At 42.5% G+C, this 27,836-nt stretch overlaps 1 protein-coding gene across 11 annotated transcripts in view; it reads left to right on the forward strand.

The window, feature by feature from the left end:
• Window positions 1–27,579, forward strand: part of LOC140910243 (alcohol dehydrogenase 1-like) — a 356,071-nt gene extending 328,492 nt beyond the window's left edge. For 5 of the 11 annotated variants that reach the window (XM_073340734.1, XM_073340733.1, XM_073340735.1 and 2 more), the window contains exons 3-5: window positions 24,377–24,512; window positions 26,105–26,243; window positions 26,887–27,579. In XM_073340734.1, coding sequence (XP_073196835.1) covers window positions 24,377–24,512; window positions 26,105–26,243; window positions 26,887–26,917 — 306 coding nt within the window. In that variant the 3' untranslated portion in view covers window positions 26,918–27,579. Of the gene's footprint in view, window positions 1–2,310; window positions 2,449–19,153; window positions 19,333–24,376; window positions 24,513–26,104; window positions 26,244–26,886 lie in introns of all 11 variants that reach the window. The other 6 variants (XR_012158494.1, XR_012158490.1, XR_012158493.1 and 3 more) reach the window with 3 other exon arrangements.
• Window positions 27,580–27,836: the final 257 nt, after the last annotated feature.

Raw genomic sequence — 27,836 nt, forward strand, 5'->3', positions numbered from 1 at the left:
GTGAGTGTGGACAAGTAACCTTATCTGTTTGCCAGAAGCTGGGAATGAGCAACAGGGGATGAATCACTTGATTACCTGTTCTGTTCATTCTCTCTGGGGCACCTGGCACTGGCCACTGTCTGACAACAGGAAACTAGGCTAGATGGACCTTTGGTCTGACCCAGTAAGGCCATTCTTATGTGCTTTACAGTATCCCAGGGATTCCTCACCTATGAAATAGGGATACTGATCCTTACCTTCCTTGACAAAGTGCTTTCAGATCTATGAATGAGAAGTGTTGTACATAAGAGTATTATAAGAGTGAAGTAGTTTTCAGATATTTGAATCAGTAGATATTGATCAACTGAGCAGCATACTGAAACATCCATCTTAAAAAAAATAAATTAACATTTATATACTGTTATAACCTTGTTGCTGGAAAAATGTTGTAAGATGCAATGTCCACTATATCAAAGGACACAGACAAAGGAGTACTAATGATATCCATCTTAATTGACAAAGCTCTTTATTTTAAATACTCTTAAACGGACACGTGAATTAGCCTTTTGCTCAATAAGTCAAGTCCCGGTGCTGTTTATCCAAGTGCCCCAACTCACTGATGGCCACCACAGATCGTGTGTGTCATTTCGGATGTTTGAACCAGTGGGGTGGGGGGGGAGGGTTATGACAGCATAAAGAGGATAGATAAGAACTGAAAGGGAATTGGGTATTGCTCTGTGAAGTATTTATTTCCCTAACAGGAAAAAACTGGAAAGGAATAAATTGTTTCATGTTAGTTCCCAGAGTTGAACTAGTGTGACATGGTGCAAATTCATTTTTAGTACACACTGTTCCTTTATTATTTGGATAACAAATTGACTTAACTCAATTACCCTTAATGAGTTGCAGTGTATCTAAGTCATACTAACATGAAAGAAAGAAAATCCAATGGCACTCTAGTTATGAGAAATGAGAGAGGATTGAATTATTCCTCCCACCCAGCTGCCTACTAGCACATCATCTTCTCCCCACCCCAATTACCGTTCTTGTACAGGGCAGCAGTAATGGAAAGGTTTAAGCTGTAGACTGGCAGTTAGGGGAGCTGGGTTCAGTCAGACTCTGCCACTGACTGCATGACCGTGAACAAATTGCTCAATTAGTCTGTTCCTCTGTTTCTCCATCTATAAAATGGGGAGAGTGCTTATCCACCTTTGTAAAGTACTTTGGGGTCTATGACAAAGCATTAGATTCTTGCAACACATTGTTTTAAGTAATCCACGTTTACACAGTAACAGTTGTCATGCCATCTCCTCTGTCAGGAGAAGGCTTGCAGGCTGGAAACTTGGATATGAGGGGTACTGATCAATGGATTCCCCCTTGAATGAGGGCTTCTAGAATAAGTTCTATTCCATTTCTGCTTTTAATATTAATACTTTGTATTGTGTATAGCTCCTTTCTTGGGAGAATTGTAAGGCAAGTTATAAACAACCTGATTCTCACACTATCTCTGTATGGTGTATAAATTGTAACCATTTTACAGATGACTAAACTGTGATACAGAGTTTAGAGTTGGGAACAAAACTCAGCAGTACTGAATGGTTCTCAACCATTCTAACAGCCAAGTTACACTGCCTTTGTCATCTTTTAAGAGTTAAGATCTTCAGTTGCCCTTTTCCACTCTTCTGCTGCTATGGTAAAGGATTTCTCTAGCGTAGCCTGTCCAGGCCCTGCAGTTCTATCAAGCTTACGCTTAACTGCACTTCATTTTTCCATAATGATTTCTACAAATCTGCTAGAATCTTCTTTTAAAAATAGATCATACACCAAACAGCTGAATCATGAATTGCATCGTAATAGGTCGAACTATTTGTAAAAAGAACAGAGCCATTATTTTATTCCTGTTGTAAATGGCTGTATAATCTTTTTTTAAACTTAAGCTATTTTAAGTCACAATATCATTCTAGTTAAGTGTTCAGTTCAGCTCACACACCATGTAGATAAGACATGTGTTGTGCCTTATCTTGGCTTTTCTGTGCCACTCCTGCAAAAGTGAAAGGCCTCAAAAGCTGTGGACAAAGGTAAATAATGTGTTGTAATGTTTAGCAAATGATCACTTTAAATCAAATATAAGGAGGGAGAAAATACAGTCTGACTATGAAGTTATTAAATATTTACACCCAGGGCAACTATAGTAGGGGGACAGGGAGGGGAGAGAATATTCCTAGCTTGTCAAAAAAACCATACCCCTAGTTCTGTCATCAATATCTGTTTTAACATTCATTGTTCCCTTTAATACTGCTAGTGACAAAACATCCTGTCATATCATTTCAGAGCTACGGGGACACTTCAGGAAGCCCTTGTGAGAACTATCTCCTACCCTTGTCTTCAGCTCTGGGGAGCTGAAATAGATGAAAATCACTTTGGCTCAATGGACCTGCCAACATCAGAAAGCTGGCAGTAGCCAGAAATGTCAGGTTCCACCATTTTCTTCACATGCATGGTGTGCTAGGATATAAATTCTGATTTGGGGTCCTTGGCCTGGGAGCTCACAATACAGTTCATTTAATGGCTTGAGCATGCAGAATGCCTGTCCCCTGCCAACAGAGTTGTATGCAGTTCTTCATTCTAGTAATTTAATGAGTAAGAATCCATTCTTCACCTTAGAAAGATCCTTGGAGCTTGTACATGCTGGCCAGCATATACATTTGAGAGATGCTGGTTTTAGCAAATCTCTGCTAACTTATGGCCCCTCACAGACTCACTCCTATCCTCCCAACATCCATCTATGTACTGTTTTTCTAGTGTCAATCACCCTGGTATCTAGGTGGTACCAATCTGTCACCCACCTTCCTTTCTGCCTTATTTCTCTGCTGCTTTTCCTTCCCCAAACAGTGTAAATACGCCTGTGTTCTTTCAAATGATTTCGACAGTCAATGACCATCCCCTTTACTTTGCCCCAGGTGGAAGCCTTCCCCATCTCTATCCCAGCATTTGATAGAGTAAAGTGCTGGGAAGGACAGATCAGTTTTCCTATGCCACATCTTGACCGCAAGGCACCTCAAAGACCAGTTTTTAAAATAATTTCCAATCATAAAGGAGCACTTCTAAAAGCAGCTAGTACCTAGGAAAGACTAAAGGTGGCTGAATCTGCATTTTTACCTGACCCAGCAATGAAAGCATTATCCCACAGCTCACAGACCAGAGGGACACAATGGAGTCTATTGTCTTCAGTACACACTCATCACTTACTCACATTAATGAAATTTGCAGGCACAGAAAGTAGAATATGCCCTAATGTGTTCATTTTAGATGTGGAAAAAAAAAATCTCATTAGAATCCAATTTCTCCCAGCTCTGTGCAAACTATTTTCTCTTTTCAAAAAGAGTGTAAAAGAAAGTGCATACACCCTGGATTTGAATGTGTGTGTTTTTAGGCTTACATGGAAAGAGACCATTGTTGTAGTTCAGTTGTATCTTTTTAATTGGTTCAATGCCACTATAATAGGTCTCTTCCTTTTCAAAATTCACATTCATCCTTGTACTTTTTAAGAATATAAGTATGTCTTAGGTGTTCTTCTTGTATCAGAACTGTAAGAGGTCTACTCTTACTCAATATACATTTTAGTCTGAAACATTAAAAACGCCATACTCTTCCAGTCCTTCACTAAATTAGGCTTCTATGTATGACTAATTACAGCTAGGGTTACAGCTTTCACCACTGCCTAGCTCTGAAAAGGTTCCACTTTGTATCCCTTTGTCTCTTGAAATAGGACAAAAAGAATGACAACAGTTTGGGATTTATATGATAAAGCATCTATCTTTCACCTCTGGGACTGTGGCTCAGAATCAGCTTCATCCTCTTAAGTGCACTGACTAACAAGTGAGATGAGACTCAGATGAATGTAAATCTAAACAATTACTTGGAATGTATCATAATTTGAACTCACTAAAAAGGGGAGACTGAATGAGCTGCATACAGAGGATACGTTCTGGAAAACACCAATACATTTGCCAAAGAGAAAAGACTGAATGACCAGAATGCAAAAGATGTGAATTACACTGGAGTGTTTTATGGGGAACACAGGTAGTTGAACAATGGGGCTTGGTGTACAATAGTACACCAACAGAATGGGACAGCTACCATATCTAGACTATGCATACTTTTGTCTGCCCTGCTTCTGATGAACATGAGAGGCCTGCAGAAGACAGGATTATTGTTCACTTTAAAAAACATTTCAGAGTAGAGAGCCTGGGATTGGGAGAACCAGAACAGGCAGCATCTAACAGACTGCATGGTTCTTTTGGCGGTGGCCATTGGTCTCCATGTGATTTGATTGAGAATTTTTCAAAGCCCTAGCATAGGTTTTATGGATGGAGTATCCTTGGATACCATTTTGAAACTATACCTAATCTAAGTTTGACAATACTTTTTGGTTTATTAAAATGCCAATGCTTTTTATTACCTGTATCAAGGTCAAATAGATAGTCATTTATGTAAATACTTCCAGAACTACGGGGTCAAATCCTGCCCTCAGTTGTAGCTTTGCAACTACAACTTCTGATGGAATATCATGAGTGTAGCAGAGCAGATTTTGACGTAATGCTTCTTTAAAAGTACCTAAATATGCTTACTAAGATGCCCCACATCTTCTAGAATGAATGTCTTATGAGCCACTTCACCAATGCTTTTTTGTTGTTGTTGTTCTGAGCTGCTGGCATGCACTAAGGGCCTCTGCCAAAGGTCATTAAATCAGTGGCATCTGTCCACTGACTACAGTGAGCTTTGGATCAGGTTGTGACTGCGAATGTTGGCAGTGCACTTGTTTCCTATGTGTGTGTTTTTCTTGTAGTTTTTCAACAGCTTTTGTAAAGTAGTATAATTTTATCAGTGGCAACTGAAGAGAGGATAGTTTCTTAAACACCAGTTCAGTCAAGCCACAAAGCCAGCAAACTGGAAAATTCCCTTTGGGTAGTATCACTTTAAACAGCCTTCAGCCAGCATCCTGAAAACAATGCTATGGTTTCTTTTAAGATGAGGGTTCCTGCCCTTTCATTTCTCCTCTGACATTCCCCAAATGCAGGTGACTGAATGGTAATTTACCTTACACCTTTCTCCTCAGCATACAGGTCATCCTCTTGACCTGTCAGCCCTAAATGGTGCTACCTGAGGTGCTGTAGCCTGTAAATAAAGGACTATACATAGCATGATGTGGAGGGTGCCCTGGGCAGCATCTGCTGAGCAAAGACATTGGAGGAGGAAAGGGGAGGCAAAGGAACCTTTCTTCTTTTTCTTTAAGTGATACAAGTTCTCAAAGCCAACATCTGAACTTCTATAAATTGCAGAAGGAGTCCTTTGAAGTCAGCATAACCAAACCATGCAGTGGACATGCTAGGTCATCCTGGTAACATCCTTCTGCTTATGTTTAATGTATCCATTCTAAAGAAAGAAAAAGCAGGTTGTGTATAGAGAAGTGTGTGAAATCACCAAAAAGAAAAGGAGTACTTGTGGCACCTTAGAGACTACAAGTACTCCTTTTCTTTTTGCGAATACAGACTAACACAGCTGTTCCTCTGAAACCTGTGAAATCACCACCACTCCCCTCCCGCCCCACACACACAAAAACCTCACTCTGAACAGAAATGTAGAACAGCAATTATAATTTTTACATTTGAAAAATCACTTCTAAGAGCCTAAGTAAATTAGACACTCAGATGACATTGAATTTCAATGAGATTTATGCATTAAGCTACACCTATTTGGTGCTGTCAGTTTCCTGCACAATAATATAGACAAAAGCCTAATCCAACACAACAGATATGAACATCCCCATACTTTGAAATCTGAAATTCACAGCTGGTTCAGATCTGTTGGATTGAAAACAAAACCACAGAGCCAAACACCTCTAACCTTTTGGAAAAAAAGATTAAATTTGGTTTGGAAATTAATGGCTTGGGCCCATCAATACAGTAAATGAGGTCTTACTTTTGCCAGATTTGCTATAAATTAGTTCCATTCTAATTAGGGTTATAGTCCTAGTAATGAATTACCTTGGGAAAGTACTTGGGGATACCCAGCTTTTGGTTCTGTCAGTAAAGAGCGTGCCCAAAGTTTAACTTCCCTTTTCTTCTCCTTACCTGACCCATATTTGAAGGGATGCTGACTTTTTAAAGAAAAAAAACAAACAAACGACAACAACATAAGGCAAGCAATCTGGTGCAATTAATATAAGAACTGTCAGGAGTTTAGAGAGTAATAATGGGAATAGACAATGCTGTTCAAGGGCTGAACTTCAACTATAAGCAGGGAAATGACATTTACCCTGAGTATAATTTCCATTCCAATGAAAATCTTTGGTTATGAAAGATTAGTTTATTTTGGTTTGCTGGTAGACAAATTAAAACCCTATTCATTTCCTTGAAGTTCACTTATAACTTTATACTAGGGTGGCTGAAGCATCAGGGAAAATAGCAAGCTCATAAACAACCACCAGCTGCTTTTGGTTATTAATATGTACAGCTATATTCAATTGGTTTATTAATACATCAGAAGATTTATAGCACTGTGGGACCAGATGGCGTGAGATTGCTAATGGAATAAGGTTGCTGGTAAAAATTTGGTCAGGGCAGTAGTGACCACATGTTGTTGCCATCTGATCAGTGGCCTGTGTGAAACAAGTTTGGGAGAGGCTTAACTCCAGTGCCCAGTTCCATATCACCAAAACCAGTCACAAATTGACATGCTTTGGCACCTTTATGTAGCAGTTTCTGCTGAAAGACCAAGATGATGGGTGTGTTATAAGTGATTGCTCGATTAGAATAAATAGGGCATGGAGACTGAACTACACTTGGGTAATCTCACCACTGGCAGGGTAGTGTCATGAGGTTTGCACTGTCGCTGCCCAAGCTTTACTGCTTCTGTAGAGGAGAGAACTGCCAACTTCAAGAACTGTGCTGAAGTGACTGTTCTGAAAGCTGAATTTGAACACAAACTTCATAAGGACAAGGAAATGTAGAATGTAAGTCAGGATTTCCAAAAATTTTTACTATGGAGGGCCATGCTGGAAGCTTGTCAAAAGGCTGCAGCCTGAACCAGGTGTACATATAAAAAATATACAGACCAATATTTTCAAACCTGGGTGCTCAGCATTAGGCTCCTCAATCCCATATTAAGGCACATAAAAACCCTTCTGTTTAGGTGCTGGCACATGGCTGTCCAGGCCTAACATTAAGAATTTGCATCTGAAAATTTTAAGTTTTAAGTCTTCTCAAAAATACCCAACCACCCTTTGCCTGTGCTTGTATCTTCAGTACAAAAAGTTTAGTAATGGCTTGTTTAGTTCATGAGCAATACAAATCTGCACATCTGTTTAGCCTGAAAGAAAGTGGGCTGTATTTTCAGATAATTTGGGTTCCCAGGCCTAAAATTCACAGTGTGATAAAGATGAATACTTAAAAGCGAGACAAATAAGCCCCTCTTCTCCATCTATTGGTCATCTCCTATTGTCAGGATAATCATGAGCTTCGTGATGTGATCAAACCTCCAAAAAATTGGTTCTGGGGTCAGTACATGCTGTAGGTGGTTGTCTTAGTACTCCTACCTCCACTTATTGAGATGACTTATTTCAGCATCACTGTGTGCTGAAATTACCTTGTCATTCTGAGTACGTGCCACGTCATAACAATCAATCAATATGCTTGTTGTGCAAGATCCTCTGCATCTGCATAGCAGCTGGACTCAAACTAAAAACAAGCAAATTTGCAGCTAATCTGTCCTGTCTCAGCCTCCAGGAACTCATTTCTCTGCCTTTAATCTTTCCAACTACTGTCTAAATTCAACTATGCAACAGCAACAGCCTTTACTTCATAGTTGGGTTTGAAGGCCTTAATTGTCAGGTTAGCTATTTCAAGTTTGCTGCGTGAGTCGGGGGACGGGAGGAATGGTGATGGAGGTGTGTGGGGGGGTGCTATTAACTGCACAGTAAGTACAGATTGTCTTGCAGCTGCTTACAAAGTCATTCTTCAAACTGGATGTTACTGCCTGACACTGAGTCCTATTGTGTCTCGGAAAAAAAATCTGCTGGTGGTCTGGGGAGATATCCATGACACCAAAACACATTTTTCTCTGATATCTCCTTCTCTGGTAACATTTGAAGGTTATTTGTACCTTGCAGCGCAGTTTGTAATAAATCACTCTGTAGCTATGATAGCCATTTAGTACAACAGTGGACTCTTATTGCTCTTCAAGTTCAAATCACTCTCCAACCCTTTTTTGGGGGGAGAAGGGGTCTGCTGAAATTTAACCACTTCAGTCCTGAATGTTAATGGTCAAGATCTGTAGAGTTAACCATGCAGAACTGAAGGGATTGTAAACTTTTTCAAGGACTTAGCTGTGTACATATTTAAGATAGAAATAACCAAGCTGCATCTCTAATCATTGCCAATTCTAATCAGGGGAGTATATTAAAATGCAAAAATCTGGAGGGGAGGCGTTGGGTTTTTAAGAGGAGTCCACTAACAAAAAGAAACAAGCACTTCTGCAAAAATATGCTACTTTAGGGCAGTGCTGAGAAGATATTTAGCCTTTAGAGACAGGTCTTGTGGAAGCATGTGATAGTTGCTCCCACTAACCTAATCCCTGTACTTCCGGTAATTCTGGACACATTAGGAATGGTGTGTAAAGCTGCACAGATTCTTGTTAAAAAAAGTCATGTAAGTGTCTTCATTCTCGTTTTCTTTTTAATAAGATCTGGCAAACAGTTTGTGCTTAATGAGCCAATAATGAAAGAAAATGAAATTCATCCCCCCAAATTCAATGGCACACATATTTGTAAAGGGTTATTGATCTACAGACAGGCCAGATCCTCAGCTGGTATAAATCATTGTGCCTCCCTGGATTTCATGGTGCTATGCCAATTTACATCTGATGATTTGGCTCTATATAATAATAAGTATCCAGAACAATGAAACAGTAAACAACTGAAGACTTGTTGTGAATGAAAATCTTGATTATCTCAAATAAAGAATGTTAACTACACTATTGATAAAGGATGGTTAGTCAAGCAACTTATAGTTTTCTTTCCCAATAAGAATTCATTCAGTGGAACATCCCAAGATAAATTGCAAAAGAAAAAAGTCAATTTAACACCATTTTAGTGCATTTTTGGTGACACTTTGAGTCCAATACTTCATTCCCTTGCAAGTCTTTGGGCTACAAGATCAGACTGCAGTCTGAGACCCCAATAGCCTGCAAATACTTAAGCATGTGCTCAACTTTAAGTGCATGAGCAGTCCTACTGAATTTCTAATTTAATTACTCAACTGCCTAAATTCAATATTAATTATTGAATTTAAGTTAGTAGTCATGGCACTGATGCTTTCCCCAAAGGCAGAGTTGCAAGTGAAATTACACCAGTCATGTGTCATAAGACTAAATACACTAGGATGGAACTTTAGTCAATGCTGATTTACACCAGTGAAAGATCTAACCAAGTACTTTTAGGCAGAATATATTATTTCATGTGCTTTTTAAATAATCCTTGCAGCTGGTCTTCATTTACTGTAGATGTCCTAGATCTCCACAGTTCTTCTGTTGACCTTCTGTGTTACCTTCCCACTTTTCTCAGCCATTAGCACACTTGGTCATATCCTTTCATTTCCCGCAACCATTTTTTAAAGAAATTTTCTAGTCTTTCAGCTCTCCAGTCACATCTCTTCTTTTGAGATCGCTTATCTTCATTAGAAGTCCTAGTGAAATCTACTCTTGAATTCACTTTCATCTCTTACCACACATTTTCTCTGGACTCACATGGCAATTCTTCATTCCTCTCCTTATGTATCACTTCTAACTCATGGGTGGGGGGAAAATGTCTTACACCATCCACTGTCATGTGTATTTAAGGGACCATATCCCTGGCAGGGTGTAAAAATGACTTTGGAGGGTCAATTAAATGCACTCGAAGCAGATGCGTCTCTACCACAGAATCCACGTAGGCACAATACTTTGAGGTGCTGAGCATCCTTATCTCCCACTGAAGTCAATGGGAGCTGAAGGCTCAGCACTCCACAGGATCATGTCATTATTGTGAACACAAGCCAAGATCATGGACTAGAGAGGCAAAGGAATATTCAATAAGCCAAAAATATATAAAAACAATGAGAATGTTCCTCTTACCTCATGGGGATCTGGAGGTTGAGCTTGTCTTATTGGAATTGTCACTGATGTCACAGTAGGGAGAGCTTTGGCAGATGATTGGCTGATAGGATAATACTGGACAAGGTTGTGGCAAAGCATCTCCAGTATCTGGTACTCTAATTTCTTTGACCCAGTCCACTTAGTTCTAGTCTTGGCTGTGGTATTGCAGCCTTTTCAACCATGGTTAATGGGCCTGCTGTAAATCAGAGGTGGGCAAACTATGGCCCACATCTGGCCTGCATGACCATCCTGTTCAGCTCTTGAGCTCCCGGCTGGGAAGGCTGTTCCCCATCCCCATCAGCCTTAGCTCACTGCACCGTCAGTGCTCTGGTCTGCTGCTCCAGCCAGCGGTGGGGCTGCGAGCTCCTGCTGCTCTGAGCAGCATGGTAAGGGCAGGGGGGTGGATAAGGGGCAAGAGGTCCTGGGGGCAGTGAGGATTGGATAGGGGGTGGAGTCCCAGGGGGCAGTTAGAGGCAGGGGTGTGGATAGGGGTCAGGGCAATCAGGGGATAGGGGGTTGGATGGGGGTGGGGTCCCAGTGTGGGGTGCAGTCAGGGGACAAGGAGCAAGGGGGGTTGGATGGGTCAGGAGTTTGGGGGGTGCAGATATGGGGTGGGGGCCAGGCTGTTTGGGGAGGCACAGCCTTCCCTACCCAGCCCTCCATACAGTTTTGCGACCCTGATGTGGCCCTCGGGCCAAAAAGTTTGTCCACCCCTGCACTAAATGCATTGGGAGATGCACATATAGTTCTGCACAGTCTTGTAGAATCAGAGACGTGTGGCTTTACTTCAGTCTAGTCATTGTGCAGATCACTGAAATCAGGCCTCAAAAATGCCATATCACTTGTCTTAAGCGGTTAATAAATATAGATATGCATATTCATGTCTTAAAGGTATTAAGACATGCACAGTATCTGATTTTCAATCTTTCAACACTTCGGTTGCAATTAAAAACATATACACATAAAAAAACCCATTGAATATTAAGAGTGTTACTTGCAGAGATTAAAATGAAAGTCTGCTTATAAGAACAAGAAAGCCCAAACTGATAAAGCGTTTAGGATGGAAAAAGTGACATTTAATGGGTTTCAGTTTGTCTAACTCTCTCTCATATGTCCCTCTACTTTACCAGGCTAGGAATTCATAAGGCAACGTGGAACAAATTGTAAAATAAAGCTAGGTTTTTTAATTCTGAAAACTGGAGTTTGGAGTGGCAAGTTTGACAACACTTTCAATAAAGCATTCTTGTGTACAGTGAAACCTGCTTACTTTCTACTCCACTATATCCACTTTTAGTGGAAGTCACAAACTATTTAATACACTGCTCTGAATGCTTGCCAAATACATGTTCATTCATTCACAACCCTCCTGAGATCTTGCTGGCTCATTTGTGGGAAGTGAGAGGGAGAATAGATAAACAGATAATCACCATCATAAAAAGGATCTGAGCTATCAAAATGTGTATGCCTTGCTGAGGAACAGAGCTCTTTGTCTCCTTCCCCCTCCCCTCCACCTTTGGGAAGCTTTTTATGACCCTCACTTGTTGTGTCCTTTTAAATGGAGATGTATTCTTCAGCACAGGGCCCATGGCTAAAATTGGAAACTTGGTGTCTAAAGTTAGGCTCATAACTCCTTGAAGTCAATGGGAGCTGCTTATGCTCAACACCTCTCAGTATCAGGCCACTTTTATTAAGGTTTCACAGCATGGATTTAGGAGTCTGACCTACCTTTGGACATGGCCTTGTTTTGTGAAGTGCCCAGAGCAGGGGAGCTTACCCCACTTTGTGACAGAACAGCCTGCTGGGCCCATCCACAGAGGCTTAGAAGGAAATCAGGGGTATAGCCTCTATCTGCCCAAGGCCTCTACACTAGCTCTGGCCCACTGTAATGCTAATCCCACTCCTTGGCAGCATGGCTCCAGTAGGGCCACACTGCTAGGAACACTCCTGGCCATTGCTGCCCCAGTGAACCCTCTGAAAGATCCCAACAGATGAGGAGGGTCATGGACTAGTAATACAAACCCAGGCTATATTACTTGTCTGCCCTGAGCTCCAATGTGCATTACCGTAGTCCGCTCCTTTCTCTTGCAGAGATTCCCAAACCATGGTGCACTGACTGTTGGGTGCAGGTGAAAGTGGCCTAGACAGACCATACTCATTAAGGCAGGATTGAGTTCCTTGGTCTTGTTCGGAGCACGGTTTTCCTTGCACGTATAAGGAGTGCTCTGCCCCTATGCAGTGCATGATCCAATCCCTGAGAGTGTCTGGTTTAGCTGAAGTCAGAGACAGAGTCAGACTGCAGCTATTTGAGCAGAGCTGTGGATGGTAGCGATGTTGCACTGTGATTTATTAAAACAATTTTTCTCCTCCATAGAGAGACATCCAGGGAGAGGAGTAGTTTTCTACAGACCATTGTAATGTGTAGGAAAGACATTACCAGGATGAATCAAGGACACTGAAAAGTCTGAGTCTTTTGCTGGAGCACTATTATTGACCACTTTCCTAGAAAGATTTTTATTAATGTTCCTAAACCTCACAGGCCCATATGAGCACTAAACAGGTTGATAACACAATATTTCAAACATTTTAGCCTGTGTTCTGAAGGAAAAACTTGTGCTGATCCTGAGGAATGATTATACTCTAAGTGTACTAAACAGTACAAGGAAGAAAAATTTCCTTCAATTACAACTAGCTTGTAGTCAGCAGTAGATTCTCTTATTACTTAGTTCTCATGATCACTGTTAAGTACAGAAAACCTGATTCCCACACTCAGCCACCAGCCAGAATGACAAGACATTTGTATTCTTTAAAAAAAAGCCCATAAGTGGGGTAGTACTCCACTGATTCTAGCAGAGCTGTTGTCTTATATTAACACTGAATTTGACCAACAGTCTGCAATAGCTGCTTAAATAAGGGCCACCAGAAATTAATTAACAGTGACACTTCTCTTTAAAGAGTATGTTGCTGGTTATCAGGACAGTCTTCCGCAGTCCTGCTCCATCAGCAGAATGGCTGATGCTTAATAGGAAAACTTGGTAGCTAACCAGGCTTATTAAAAGCCTCCATACTTTACATATTGACACAGAATAGGTTTCGAAGCTTGCTGAAATCAATGGGAGTTTTTCCATTGATTTCAATGGGCTTTGGATCAGGGCCATATAACCGAGTTATTTGCTTCTATGGTTCTGTTTCAGGTGATGCTAGGTTGAGGCTTGAAGAAAACTGGTACATGCTGATATAGTCCACTAGTACTTCTCCTTGATAGCTGTGGCTTTGAGACCTTGGTCTACTCTGCTCCTGTATCACCAAGTCCTACTATCTGACCCTTCAGTGACTTGCTCTGACCATCTTGACAGAGTTTACAGGGAAAATTTGTAAGAGTATTATCTGATCTGCTTGATAGTTATGTTACTGTAGTGTCAAGAGCTAGTCAAGCTTTGACAACTTTTTTCTGTAGAAAAATACCATTTTGTCAAAACCAAGAGTTGTGGAGAAATGTTTCATTTCTATTTTTTTTTTAATATATAAAGATCCAGGATGGGGGAGAGATCCCAGAATAGCTAATAGCCAAGTGGTGAGGGTGCTTACCAGGGATGTGGGAGACCCTGGTTGAAGCCCTTGATCTTTAGAAGCAGGGACTTCAAACTGGTTCTCCCACATGCCTGCTGAATGTTCTACCCATCAGTCTATGGGCAAATTTGAGGTGGGTCACTCTCCCTTGTTTTGTTCATGAGCCTTCAAAACATCTTTGTTTTGTATATGAATGAATTTGTTTTTTGATGCATCATTTTTCATGAAATGGAATTGTGTTCCAGCCAGTCCTAGTAGTGTCCCTTGCCAGTGGGCTACATAGTCTCCTGATCAGTGTTTCTCAACCAGGGATACATATACCCCTAGAGGGAACACAGAGGTCTTCCAGACGGTACATCAACTCATGTAGTTTTACAACAGGCTATATAAAAAGCACTAGCAAAGTCAGTACAAACTAAAATTTCACAGAGACAATGACTTGTTTTATATTGCTCTATATACTATATGCTAAAATACAAGTACAATATTTATATTCTAATCAATTTTATAATTATATGGTAAAAATGAGAAAGTGAGCAATTTTTCAGTAGTAGTGTGCTGTGACATTTTTGTATTTTGAGGTCTGATTTTATAAGCAAGTAATTTAAGTGAGGTGAAACTTGGGTTTGCAAGACAAACCAGACTCCTGAAAGGGGTACAGTAGTCTGGAAAGGTTGAGAACTGCTGTAGAGATTTTTACAATCCACATTTGTGCTATGTTTTCGTATCTTTATAATCAGGTTTTGGCCTTAAGTTCTGGTTTTAGGGTTACTTGGTAAATTGGGATATTCATATTTCACAGATGTCCCTCACAAGCAAATTCTTCTATGTTAAATACTATGGATCCAGTGGGTCTTGTATTTTTAGAATCACTACATTAGTCATTCAGAAGATTCACAGGTATATATGGAATAAGGTTGAGTTCGGAATCCCAACCATTCCACATACATGCATTCCTAAAGGATCAGAATATGACTGACAGCCTCCCATTATTTTAACATATTCAGGTTATCTTTAAACTTGAGGGGAAAAAAATAGTGAAACATGGTAGAACCGAGGCTGAACAATTATATGACTAACTACATGGATTAAATATTCATTTTTATGAAAGATTCTTTTTGTTCTTAATCTAGTAAATTGTTCTCATTCCAGAGTTCAGTCATAAAAAAATTTTAAATACTGTCATTACACTTTGGACAGCATGTATTGACAATTTATCCCCTGCATCTTTTACAACAGAGCCTACAATTTTAGGCAGTTAGATTATAGCTGCAGTTCTTTTCAGGCAGAAAAACATCTGTTCGGAAGAATTAAAATGAATACAGCTATAAAGGGCACAGATCAAAAGCTAAGAAGCCCTTGACCTCAGTGTAAATAGCCTAGCATTTGAGACTTGCACCAGACTGTTATATTATGATATAGTCCTGGAAAGCAACATTTAGACAAACTATACTGCACGTGATCACATAACACGGTCATGACATGGGATCTCTACATTCAGTTATTTTCTCTACCTCCCTCTTACAACGCATGCACTTCCACATGCTGTAACCAGCAAATAGGTGCATCTTCAGCTGTAGGGGCACACAAATGCATCCATTCTTGAATGCCTGATGGTTTGCTACTTTGAATAAGTTACAGGGCTAGTTATATTTTTCCTTTTGCTTTTCTGCTAGAGCTGCAAACTTGCCTGTCCTGACTAGATGGTATCATGTCGATAATGTTGGATCATTTCAAATTTAAATGATCGATAAAATCATACCCTCAGACATGTAATTTTAATGACAAAATGATAGCATTGTAAAAATATAAAGAAAACTTTAAAAGCTGTCTGAGAGCATGACCCGAAAAGCTCTGAAGGTCTCTTTTGGGTAAGCTCCCCCAAATAGGAATGCTTAGCTGAACATGTTGAGCTATATTGAGGCTTTTTAAGCCACATCTGCTTTAGGAGGTTAGAGGCGCCCCAGGCTGAGGCAGCTGCCAGAAACATTATGAATACGGAGGAGACAGGCAAACAGACTGCTTCCTGGGTCACATTGGAGACTACACACTGAGGTGGTATCTACAGCAGCCATTTAAAAGATGCAGTGTACGCTCCCTCTGGGACTAGCCTCCAGCTTCTAGTGGGTGTGGAATGAAGATGGGGTTGTGGCTATGCCCCACCACTTCAATGCCCAGTGTTTCAGATGGTGCAGTCCCTTGCACTTCCTATTCAGGGTGTGCCAACAGTAGGATTCTAGCTTCCCTTTCACTCATTCACCCCTTTGCTATCCTCCCAGAATCAGTCATTATCAGGTCCTGTAACTGCATCCTCAAAACTCACCTAATAGCTTAAGGGGTCAATAGACAGAGTCGAGACCTATTCCATATATTTATATGGAGCAAAAGAGTTTAGGTGTATAAAACTACATGGATTAGATATTTTAGCTCACTCCCTTTTATATGGAATATGTAGGTCTTTCTAGGTTGTATGCTTTTCAGGGCAGGGAATTGTATTGTCATAAGTATTTGCATAGCATCCGGTCCAATGGAGCTCTAATTATGACTTGGTCCTGTTGGAGCTATTGCAATATAAACTTTAAATAATGATAATGGCAGGTCTGTGGCCTAAAGCTCCAAAGGGGAAGGAGCACTCTGCTCCCATCTATCCATGAACTGGGGGAAGCAGGGCTACAGAAAACTTCATTTGCATAAGCATTGTACCCAGAATTCCTTCAGTCACTTCAGGGGTCACCATAACTTTAGAACAACTCAGAAACAGTTGGGTAGTAAAACAGAGCTGGTGTAGCCTTACCTTGGTAAGGAGTCTGTTTAAGGACCCTATTTGTGTTTGTATGTTACTTACTGTAGTGGGGTCTTGTTTTAGGACTATAGTGGTAATGCTAATTATATATAACTAGTTCTGCCCAAGTGAAGAGCCTACACGTCAAGGACTTCATGGTGAGAAACATCACACAAAGTTCAGTCAGAGCTTGTTGCAGATGATTTTGCAACAGCAGATCAGGAGACAGCTCCTTGTTGGAGTGTAACACAGAGCTCCTCACTGAGGCCACAGCATCAGAGTTGAGTGAACGCTAGTAAGTTCTTTCCTTCCCATTCAATAATGAAGTTGAAAACACTTGTGACCTAAATGCACCCCTCATCATACCCCACACACTACTCTAGTAATCTTTGCACAAAATATACTGTGTGAGCTATAATTTGAAAACCAATAACTTGCTAGCCAAGATCATGGTGAAATATATGTACAAAATGCATAGTAAAAGTTATGAATATAAGCTGAAATGCCTTTACCAGACAAGTCTGGAGGAAAGGGGGTGTGATAGGGTCTCCATGGCCAGGCAGCCTAAGGGTTAGATCACCAGTCTTTCAGTCTGTAAGGCAAGATGGGGTGGTAGGGAAACCCTGACCCTCCCTCTCTAGCCCCTCCCCCCACCTCAGGGCCCTATGTAGATCAATCCCTAAACAAGGGAAATGGGGTCTCCCTCCCAGCAGGGAGTCAAGACCCACTTCCTTGGGTTACTTCCTACAGGTCTCTTCACTTTGGGGCATGGTCCCACTAGTCCAGTTGCCCCAAGTGCTGGGGCTTAGTTACAGTCTCTCCTTGGCAGGGGAGCCTTTACTTACCTCAAGTAGCTGCACTAGCTGGTAGATAACTGATCAATCCTTCAGACAGATAGAAAAGTAAAAGTGCACATCCACTAATTAGCACTCAGTTGAGCCAGCTCCCTTCTTTTCTACCCCCTCCAAGCCTGCTATTGGCCTCAAGTACAGCAGGGTGGGGCTTGCTGAACCCAAAGGTTTTCTTTAACCCCTAGAGTGCCGGATGGCAGTTTCTCTACTCAGGAGGCAAAACAAAATATCAAAAATAAAGGACAAGCTGATGCCTTTAGCCAGGTGTCACCAAACCTAATTGGTAGGGCCCTACCAAATTTGTGACCATGAAAAGTGTGTCATGGACTGTGAAATCTGGCTATTGTATGAGAGGGGCAGGGCCGGGGGCACCCCATCTGGGAGCTCCTACCATGGGATGGGCTCCAACTGCTAGTCCCAGCCCAGGCTGGGGAGGGATGGGACTTCCTCTTCCCCTGCAGGGGCCACTCCTGGAGCCGGGTCAGACCCACTGCCAGAAACCTCCCTGGGTTGCAGGAAGCTCTGCGGCTGCTGGCTGGGATCCCAGTTCTGAAGGTGGCACAAAAGTGAAGGTGGCTGTCTGTCCCGAAACTCGGGTGGAAGGCTGCGGCCCCAGCTGTCACCCCCTCCCCCAGCACGGAGAGGCTGTAGCTCCAGCTGTCACTCCCCTGCAGAGAGGCTGCGGCCCCAGCTGTCACCTCTTCCCCCCGCTCAGAGAGGGTGAGGCCCCAGCTGTCACCTCTTCCCCCCGCTCAGAGAGGGTGAGGCCCCAGCTGTCACCTCTTCCCCCCGCTCAGAGAGGGTGAGGCCCCAGCTGTCACCTCTTCCCCCCGCTCAGAGAGGGTGAGGCCCCAGCTGTCAGCCTTCTGACCCGGGCAGGGAAGTTGCAGCCCCAGCTGTGAGCCTCCCAGCCCGGTCGGAAGGCTGCTGGGAAAACCCAGACATATGGTAACCCACCCTCAATTCGCTGCCACCCTCACTTCTGTGCTGGTGGTGGTGGCACTGGCTTTAGAGCTGGCTCCCGGCCACAGCTCCCCTGAAATAGCCTTGTGACCGCCCCACCCCGCCCAGCCCCCCACCAACCATCTTTTGGGTCAGGACCCCACGGGTATAACACCATGAAATTCCAGATGTAAACCTCTGAAACCATGAAATTGACTATTTTAAAAATCCTATGACCGTTAAATCGACCAAAATGGATCATGAATTTGGTAGGGCCCTGGTAATTGGCAATCACAGCCCTCCAGTTCTGTCAAGGTTCCTGTCTCAAGGGGACTTGTTTGTTTCAGAGAAACCAGAGTCCCCTCTCCTCCATGGTACTGAGAGAAGTTTTCCTCAGGTCCCTCTATACCCACTGGGCACCACCTCTCGGCACTTTGCAGCAGGTTTTAGTCTCCTGGTATTTACCCAACCGCCAGCTCAGATTCTGACTTGCTCTCCGGCACCAATGCCCAGAGCTCCTCCTTATAAGAATGATACCCTCTGACTCCGAAATCCTGGTATGGTGTTCTTCAGCCTACTATCCAACACTTCACAAAGCGTACCCTGATGAGAACTCACCAGGGTCCAGAAGCTACCCTGGACCTTCTGCTCATGTAAATCCCTAGGGTCCCCAACCTACCCACTTCCTCAATGGGCCTATCAGAGTCCCTGGAACCCTTATGTGGACCAGTTCTATTGGGTTCCTACCCCCAAGAAAACATGGCTGAATGTTCCCCTGGCTCCACAACAGCCACTGGTATCTTACATGCAATCACTGGTACCACATGCCTCTCCACTATAGGACGGAGAGCAGAAGGAACTACAACCACCTCCAGAGAAAGACACACCATCCTCTCATAAGTCCTCCTCCTTCACACTCCTGGTCGTAATGCCAACTCCACCATCCTACATGGATGATTTTAGGTCATTCAGGACCTAACGAAGAGACTTGCAGACTCCTGTGAAATCTCCACGGAAGAGGTACAAGAGTCTCAGCACTCTTTTATGGATATTCTTCACATCACCCCCAGAGCAAAATAGCTTTGCCCATTAAAGATGCACTTTTATCTCCAACCCAGACTTTCTGGCAAACACACACCACCCTAGAACCTACCTGTAAACTGGCAGACAAAAAAATTCTATACCGGCCAAGGGGATGGAATATTTCTTCTCCCACTAACAATTCCCTGGTGGTGGATGCAGTTAATGAGAGAAACTGCCAGACTAGATCCAGATCCACACCTCCAAACAGGGAGGTGGCAGAAAGAGTTATTCCTCCTTAGCAGAAAGATATTCCTCAGCTGCCCTTCAACTTTGAGTAACAAATTACCAAAACCTGATCATTAAATAAGATTCTAATAACTATGCAAAGTTTACTCGTTTTATTAATTAATTGCCACAGGACAAGAGGGATCAGTTCTAAACTGTCATTTCTGCGGGCTAGCTCAGAGCAAAGGCTTCTTTACAGGCTGCCCTCAACACTGAGAGAGCTTCACGTTCTTTAGTCACTGCTGTTGTGAGGTACAAAACATGGTGGAAGATCTCCCATTTGAAGGATAAAAGCTGTGATATTGACACTTCACTTCACTCCCTCCAGGATCCTAGCGCTACCCTGAGGGTGCTTGGAATTTATGTGCCTGGAAAAAAGACGTCTAAATCCCAGACAGCACAATAGATGTCTAAATCCCAGACAGCACAATACCAGTCATTCCAACATCAACAATATCAGGCCTATTCCAGACTATGGAGTCTCCTAGGAGATCCTGGCCTCATAGTAAAGGGACAACCCCAATAACAACTTTCTTACCCAAACCTTCCTCCAAACAACCATTTTGATGGCCTGGTTGAGGGCCTCAAATAATCCTCTTTTCTGAATATGCTGAGCAAACGCAACCTCCACCCTCCCTTTGGGGACCACCTCATGCATTTTTCCTACCTGTTTGGGAATTTATCACCATGCACAGGTGGATTTCAAAGGTGGTGGCTACAGGTTACTCTATCCACTTCCAGTCTGTTCCCCACTCCTTCCCCTTCCCCGTTCGGGGACCCCTGTCAGGAGGGTCTCTTGAAACAGGAATTTCAGTCCCTCTTCACTCAGGGAACGAGAGAGCCAGTTCCCCCAGAATTTGTGGGAAGAAGCTTTTTACTCCAAATAGTTCCTGGTTCCCCAAAGAAACGGTGATTGGGGACTGATGCTAGACCTCAGGAACCTGAACACCTATATCCTTTCACAGCATTTCAGGATGCTGACTCTTGCTACCATAATCCCATCCCTGAATCAGGGAGATTGGTTTACTGTTCTCCAACTTCAAGACATGTATTCTCATGTCACTATACAACTCTCCCAGAGACATTTTTGCGGTTGGTCATTGGCTCAGAGCATTATTAATACCATGTTCTCCCCTTTGCATTTTCCATGACTCCATGGGCTTTCACAAAGGTCCTCTCTTTAGCTGCAGGTACATCGAGATGGCATTGCTGTCTTTCCCAATCTAGATCAGTGATTCTCAAACTTTTTTTTTCGCGGACCACTTGAAAATTACTGAGGATCTCAGCGGACCACTTAATGCTCTTTCCAAATGTTGTTTGTACTGTTAGCTAACTATTGTAAAGCGCTTTGGATAAAACCGCTATATAAAAAAAACCTTAATAATAATTAACATTTTTTTGTTCTACAGATAAAAGCATACAACTCATTGTAATATCATTAGTCTTACCTTTCTAATGTGATGGATGTGCCCTCTCTCCCCTGCCGCGGCAGCCCCTGAGCTGGGTCTGGGAAGGAGGGGGGGGGTCTCTCCCCCGCCACAGCAGCCACAGAGCTGAGGCTGGGAAGGAGGGCTGTCTCTCCCCGGCAGCTACAGCCCTGGAGCTGGGGAAAGTCACCTCTTTCTCTGGCCTCCGCAGCCCTGTGTGTCCCAAATTCCCCGCATCCTGTCTTCTCACCCCACTGTCTACTGCCACCTAGCCCCTATTCCCTCCAAGGCTACCACCACACCTTACATGTGCGTCTTCTCCAGGGTCCAGGCACCTAATTAATGGAGCCACGCCTGTGGCTGAAACTATCCATTGACCACCTGAATGGAGCTCGGACAACAGTTTGAGAACCTCTGATCTAAATGACTGGTTTTGCGAGGGATGATCTGCTCCCAAGGTGCAATCAGCAACAAAACAGAGCCCTCCCCTTGTTTCAGGCTCTCGGCCTCCTTATCAAATGAGGGAAGTCCACGCTGACATCTGTTCAGAGAATAGATTTCATTGGAGCTACCCTGGCCACCCAAACTGCCAGAGCCTATCTTCTGGGGGATAGGTTCTCCATCATTTCCAGTTTAGTCACTAACTTACAGTTGAGGCCTTAGACAGCAAGAAGACCCTTCCTTCAGCTCTTATGTGGGCCTCAGCATGTATTACGCCACATGAGAGATGACATCTTTGATGTCTGCAGGCTGGCTCAGAACTGTGTACAGACCAGATAAGCACAGCCTTACCGAATGAATTATATACCCCCAAGGGTTCTAGACTTCTTTGGATGGTAGAAAGACCCTATGAAGGTATGTGTGGGAGCCCCTTTCTCCTGCCCACCATCAACATGAATCCTCACAATGGATGCCTCCCTGCTCGGCTGAGGAGCCCACTTACAGAATTCCACAGTGCAGGGCCAAATGGTCACCACAAGAAATGTTGCTTGAGACCAATGTTCTAGAACGAAGGACAGTTCATTACGTGTACCAACATTTTTTGGTGACATTCAAAGCTGCCGTGCCAGGTTAATGGTCGACTACAGGGCAGCGATGAACTATATAAACCAACAAGGGGGAGCAAGTTCCCAGTCCTTATGCACAGAACCCCTAAAACTGTGGAACTGGCACATTACGCATCGCGTAGAGATCCCCGTGGTCTCCCGAACAGGCCTCCAGGACACAGCAGCCATTGCCCGAAGCAGACTCTTTTCCATCAGCACCCCATGAGCGGGAGCTCAACATCCCGATTTTTTGCAACATTTGCAAAGTTTGGGGCAGCCCTGTCGCGGATTTCTTTCCAATCTTGGACGACACAAAATGGTAAATCTTCGACTCCTGGGGGAGACTTAACCACAGTTCCTTAGGGGAGGCCCTTCTAGTTCCCTGGCCCAACCGCCTCTTCTGTACCTTCCTTCCAACTTCATTCATTCTCAGGACACTGGTCAAATAACAGCAGGAGCAGGTGAAGGTCATCCTGATTGTGCCTCCTTGACTCAGACTGGTTTGGTATTGGGAGCTACTTCACCTTTCTGTAGAGATCTCAATGACTCCTGCTCCTATCAGACCTCCAGACACAGAACTCAGGCATCATGAATCCCCCAGTTTCCTGTCTCTGAACCTCAAGGCCTGGCTCCTTGATGGTTCTCAATGTTAGAGTTGGACTGCTCAGTGGAGGTCCACTCTGTACTTCTCAATAGTAGGAAGCTCTCCACACCTAAAACTTACCTGCACTAGTGGAAGTGCTTTCTTTCTTGGTGTTCATATCACTTTATCCATTTCTGAAGATCTTCTCTCCAGAATCCTCTATTACCTGCGGGAATTCAAAACAAGTGGATTATCTATGGGTTCAGTCAAAGTACACCTGGAAGTTATTCTGGCCTTTCATTTGCCTACTGAGGGCCTTTCAGTTTTTGCCTACCCCTCCACACCCAGATTCCTTGAGGACTTATCTCATTTGTTTCCTCATATCCCCTCATCTCCATGGGGACCTTAATTTGGTCCTCAGTGCCCTAATGAACCCCCCATTTGAACCAATGGCCACCTGTTTGTTCCTCCACCTTTTCAAAACACCATTCCTTGCCATCACCTCACGTAGAAGGGTGGGAGAACCCAGAGCTCCTGACCCAACTTACACTGCCTTCTACTGTGCAAAGATAACACTACGCCCGCATCCTTGATTCCTCCCAGAGGTCTTGTTGGACTTTCAAATCATTCAAGTATCCACCCTCCAATTTTCTTTCCCAAACCTTGCTCCACAAGAGAAGAGGCTAGTCTTCACACTTTAGATGTTTGGTGGGCACTTCCCTTCTATCTGGACAGGACTAGAATCTTTAGGATTTCTCCAAGATTATTCATATCCTTTTTTGGAAGCTAGAAAGAACAATCAATCTCTTGTTTAAGATTCTGTTAGTGGGATTCAGCTTGCATCATAACCTGTTACAATGTCACTAGGATACAACTCCCACCCCCAGGTGACAACACATTCCACCAGGGCTCAATACACTTCTTGGGCCCTCCTTATTATGTTCCCATCATCCAAATTTGCAAACTCAGTCCTCCATTCACATGTTCTCCAGACATCGTGATCCCCTACCTGCATCTAAGATGGAGGCGGCCCTTGATGATTCCATCCTCCCCACTGTCTTGGATCCGCCTCCTCAGCACCTACCTCTGTGTTGAGTTACTCCTTGGAAGTCTCCTAGAGTGGAGCACTCATAGGGACATATACTCGAAGAAGAAGGAGCGGTTACTTACCTTTCAGTAGAGCTCTTCAAGACGTTTTGTCCCTATGGGTGCTCCACCTCCCGCCCTCCCTCCCCTCTGCAGTGGAGTCTGCGACTCTGGAGTGATGGCGGGTTCCACTCCTCTCTGTGGCCTCGCTTTGGGGCACGAGGCTGCATGGTGCACAGGTGCAGACCTGCAGTCACTGCTAATTCAAATCTCCAAACAAGAGTGTGCAGGCACATGCATGTCCCATGGTAGAGCGCACACAGGGATAAAACACCCTGCAGAAGAACTCAAGTCACTGAAAGGTAAATACCCTCTCCTTAGGCACCTCAGTTAGTAACCTTACTTTCAAGTGCCTGAGCACCCAGCAGCTCCCGTTGACTTCAATGGGATTATTTGTAGCGTCAGGGTATCGCCCATTGGCCCTATCCTAGTTATTCTGCGCATAGTCTCCCTTTTAGCAAACTTCAGTATTATGGAAAAGTTACAACCAGCTCTGAATGGAAGCTTGTTTCATAACCTTCCTGTCCTCTTTACATGTCTGTGTTCTAAAACAGATGGCTGCCCTGCTATCGTGCCACTTGGGCTATGGAACTTGTATGCTGGTAGGAGAACCCCCTTCAGGATCACAGATCTCCTTTGACCCTATGCTGCTGTTCTCTGGGCATCAATGGAAGGAGAGTTTGATTGGAGGTAAGGAGTTAAGCGGAAGTGCAGTCCTAGTGCTCTGATGTACTTGTGACATTCAGAGTCTGAACGTTCAGTCTCTTGATCTTGATCTCATGGTTAAGCAAGGAAAAGGTCCTGCTGCAGGAGAACAGCCAGAGATGGAAATGCAACCTTCACAGAGGAGATGGAAGCTACAAGTTGCATAGACATTGCATAGTATGGAACAGGGTGGATAAAAATTGATGGTTTAAAAAAAAATCAAAAATACCAGATTTTTTCATTTAGATTGGATTGTATTATTTAAATTAAATATATTTTTCTTTTAAAAATAAACCTATTAAAAATTACATTTGAAATTGTGACAACGTATGTAAAATAATTTACACTAAATAGAAAAATACGAAGCAGCCCATGTTTGCTACTGAAGTTTTAAAGGAAGCCAAACCAGTGAATTAGTAGAGGTCACTGGCTAAGCATCTGGAACCAGTGTGTGTTGAACTGCTAACCCAGCTTTTGATAGCAGTAATCTCTTCTGCAGGTGCAAGGATCATACATACTCCATATCCATTTATTCAACTAGTTCAGTTCAATGACTAGTTCATTCAAAGTTAAGAAAACAATTGGGAGTTGAAAAAGCAGAAAAGCTTGATTTCTTCTTCCTATCAAATAAAAACTAGGTGTGAGAAGATGAAATTCTACTCATTCTAAAATCTTGAAGGTCATGGGTGACTAGAAAGAATCACTTCAATTCACTAACTACAGTTTAATAAATCAGTTAGCTTTAAATGCAAAATGTGTTTGGAAAAAAATTCTCATGTACCCAGCACATTTAAGTAATTTTTTAAAATGCCATTTTTGCACATTTCTATTTGGGTTCCAGTTTCCATCCAAATAGAGCTTAACACCGATCACAAGTGAAAAGTTAATCATCATCTAGTAAATAAGAAATACATCGTTCACCATCTTCTAACATAAAACTTTAAAAATTAAGAATCTAAATAAATATATGTTAAGTTAAATAAATGGGTATAGTTGTCATGTATCCTCCTGTTTAGCATAAGAAGTACCAGATTTAGTGTAAAGGCTATATTTAGTTGCAAATCAACATGTTTTAATGTCTACCAGCCACTAAGTATCAACTTTTGGGTTCTTTTAGAAAATCACAAAAAAAATACAAATTGAAACAATACTAAAATTCAGTATTTAAATTAAGGTTTCCTGCTTGCTGATTTAAATCATTATTATAATCGGTGATTTAAATAGTTTTGATTTAAATCAACCCATCCTGACAAGGAAGCGCTGGTGCTACTCGTCTCATTAGCAAGAATTCTGGAATCAAAACACAAAGATTCAAACTGTGTCCTCACAATCACAGTCTGGTGACCTCATTACAGCTCTGAGGTGTTGGGGTGCTGATTTGGGTCCTGAATGCCAATGTAGCCTTGTGAAGCAGAATTAATTGTTACGGTAAACACATCTGCAGCTAAAGCCATCTTCACCTTATGAACATGATTTTTCGTCCCCTCTACCTTCTTGAATGGGTATTATGTACGTCACATTCTTCTGATAGGCTGCTGCTATTGTTTTTGTTTGCTTGTTTGTTTGTTTTTTTTAAGGGTGGAAGTTGAAGGCCCCTCTTCCTAAACTGGTGTCTGATTACATGAACAAGCAGTGTAGCCCAGCTGCATTAATAACCCACACTTTGCCATATGATAAAATCAATGAAGGATTCAAACTGCTGTGGGCAGGGAAAAGGTGAGATATTTTATTTATTCGTCTAAATGACAATTTCATGACTCAGTCTGATGTAGGAATTTCCAGAGAAAGATTCTGCCATTTCTTGACCAGTTTTTTTGATAGATAAGAGATGGGTTCAAAATGGAAACTGATCCAGACCCCTTTTTTCACAAACTTTCAGAATGTTTGTATTCAAAGCTTGTGTGTATCTGTATAAAGATTTTAAACAAGAATCCTGAGTCAAGTCATCCTGAGACTGGAAGAAACCTGAGATCAAGATCTGAACCTCATGACTCATGTCTATCTGTCATTTAAAAGGTGTAAATAGAAAGACGGTGGCCTGTCACTGTGAGAATTTTGAGTGCTTGGAAATTGAAAATCAAGAAACTTATTTAGGAGCCCAAATACTTAATTTAGGTGCCTAACTTTAGGCACTTAAGTCTGAAAATTTGGCAATACGGTACACATGAAGATTTAGGAGAAATTATCCTTATTCTCTGGGCAAGGGTTACTTCTCTGTCTCTGCAGTCAATTTACACATTGCACAGCCAACAAAATGGAATTGTGAAAATAACTAAAGGAGGAGAATGGGCTTGTTGTAATAGATATCCAATGTCAGTGTACGGATGATTGTTCTCTCTACTAATTTTTCCATTTTCAGTTTCAGTATTCACAGCATCCTGTTGTTTTAAGCCGCTGAGCAATGAGGAGTAGGGTGTGAGCAGCACAGCACTTCTCCTGCAGAATCACCTGTCTGACTTTTTCCCCTTAGTCAAAACTTTTATGAGTGTGTTGGTTTTACAATATTTGCTTCTAGAGCTGTGTAAATTTGGCCTATCTGAACCTGGAAACATCTGAATAGATTGAGGAATCATTTTTGTTTTGGATTAAGAATTCAAACCTCCATCCATAGCTTTGAGGTGTGTGAAAGAGAGCAGAGCATGTAGGAAGGAGGTTATCCTGGAGATGGGTCCACTTCCAAGTTATTTGGAATTCAACGAAATTAACCATTCCATTAAGTAATTGCACTAGGTCTCGTGGAACCTCTCCCAGTATGCTCCTCAGTGCCATTGTCTGCCTTCTTGAAGTTGCTTTTTAATCAAGACTCTTCTGCCTCTTTCTGGAATCCACAATTTGGCCAAGAGCAAGTACCAACCAAGCTGCAACCAACAGCACATAACTTGAGTGAGATACACACAGGGCTTCTCCTAAAACACAGATGTAATCCGAGAAAACATTTATCAGCTGAAAAGAGTAATGCTTTTGTTAGCCTGGGTTTCCCATTCAAACTGAATAATGACCTTCTGTTACTGTAACATTTCATTAAATGCATGAAACTAGTTTTCTAATTGCTTCTTGCTTTGCATGTTCTCTTGTGATCTTTACTGCAATGTTTGTGTAAATGTATCAGGGTCTAAAGTAAAGTTAACTAATTCAAACTTTGTGTTTTTCCCTCCTAAACATGTGGAGAGATCAGAAATATCAATCTCTACTTGCTTAGGTCAGGGTGTACTGACACTACTGTAAGCTAACCATCGATGTAGAAGGGACACCACCTCCTTTTGCCTGTTGCCATAATTACTGTTTGCTCTCAGAGTATGGAGTTCTACA

This window comes from Lepidochelys kempii, chromosome 4 (genome assembly GCF_965140265.1).
Source record: "Lepidochelys kempii isolate rLepKem1 chromosome 4, rLepKem1.hap2, whole genome shotgun sequence".
NCBI classification, from domain to species: Eukaryota; Metazoa; Chordata; order Testudines; family Cheloniidae; genus Lepidochelys; species Lepidochelys kempii.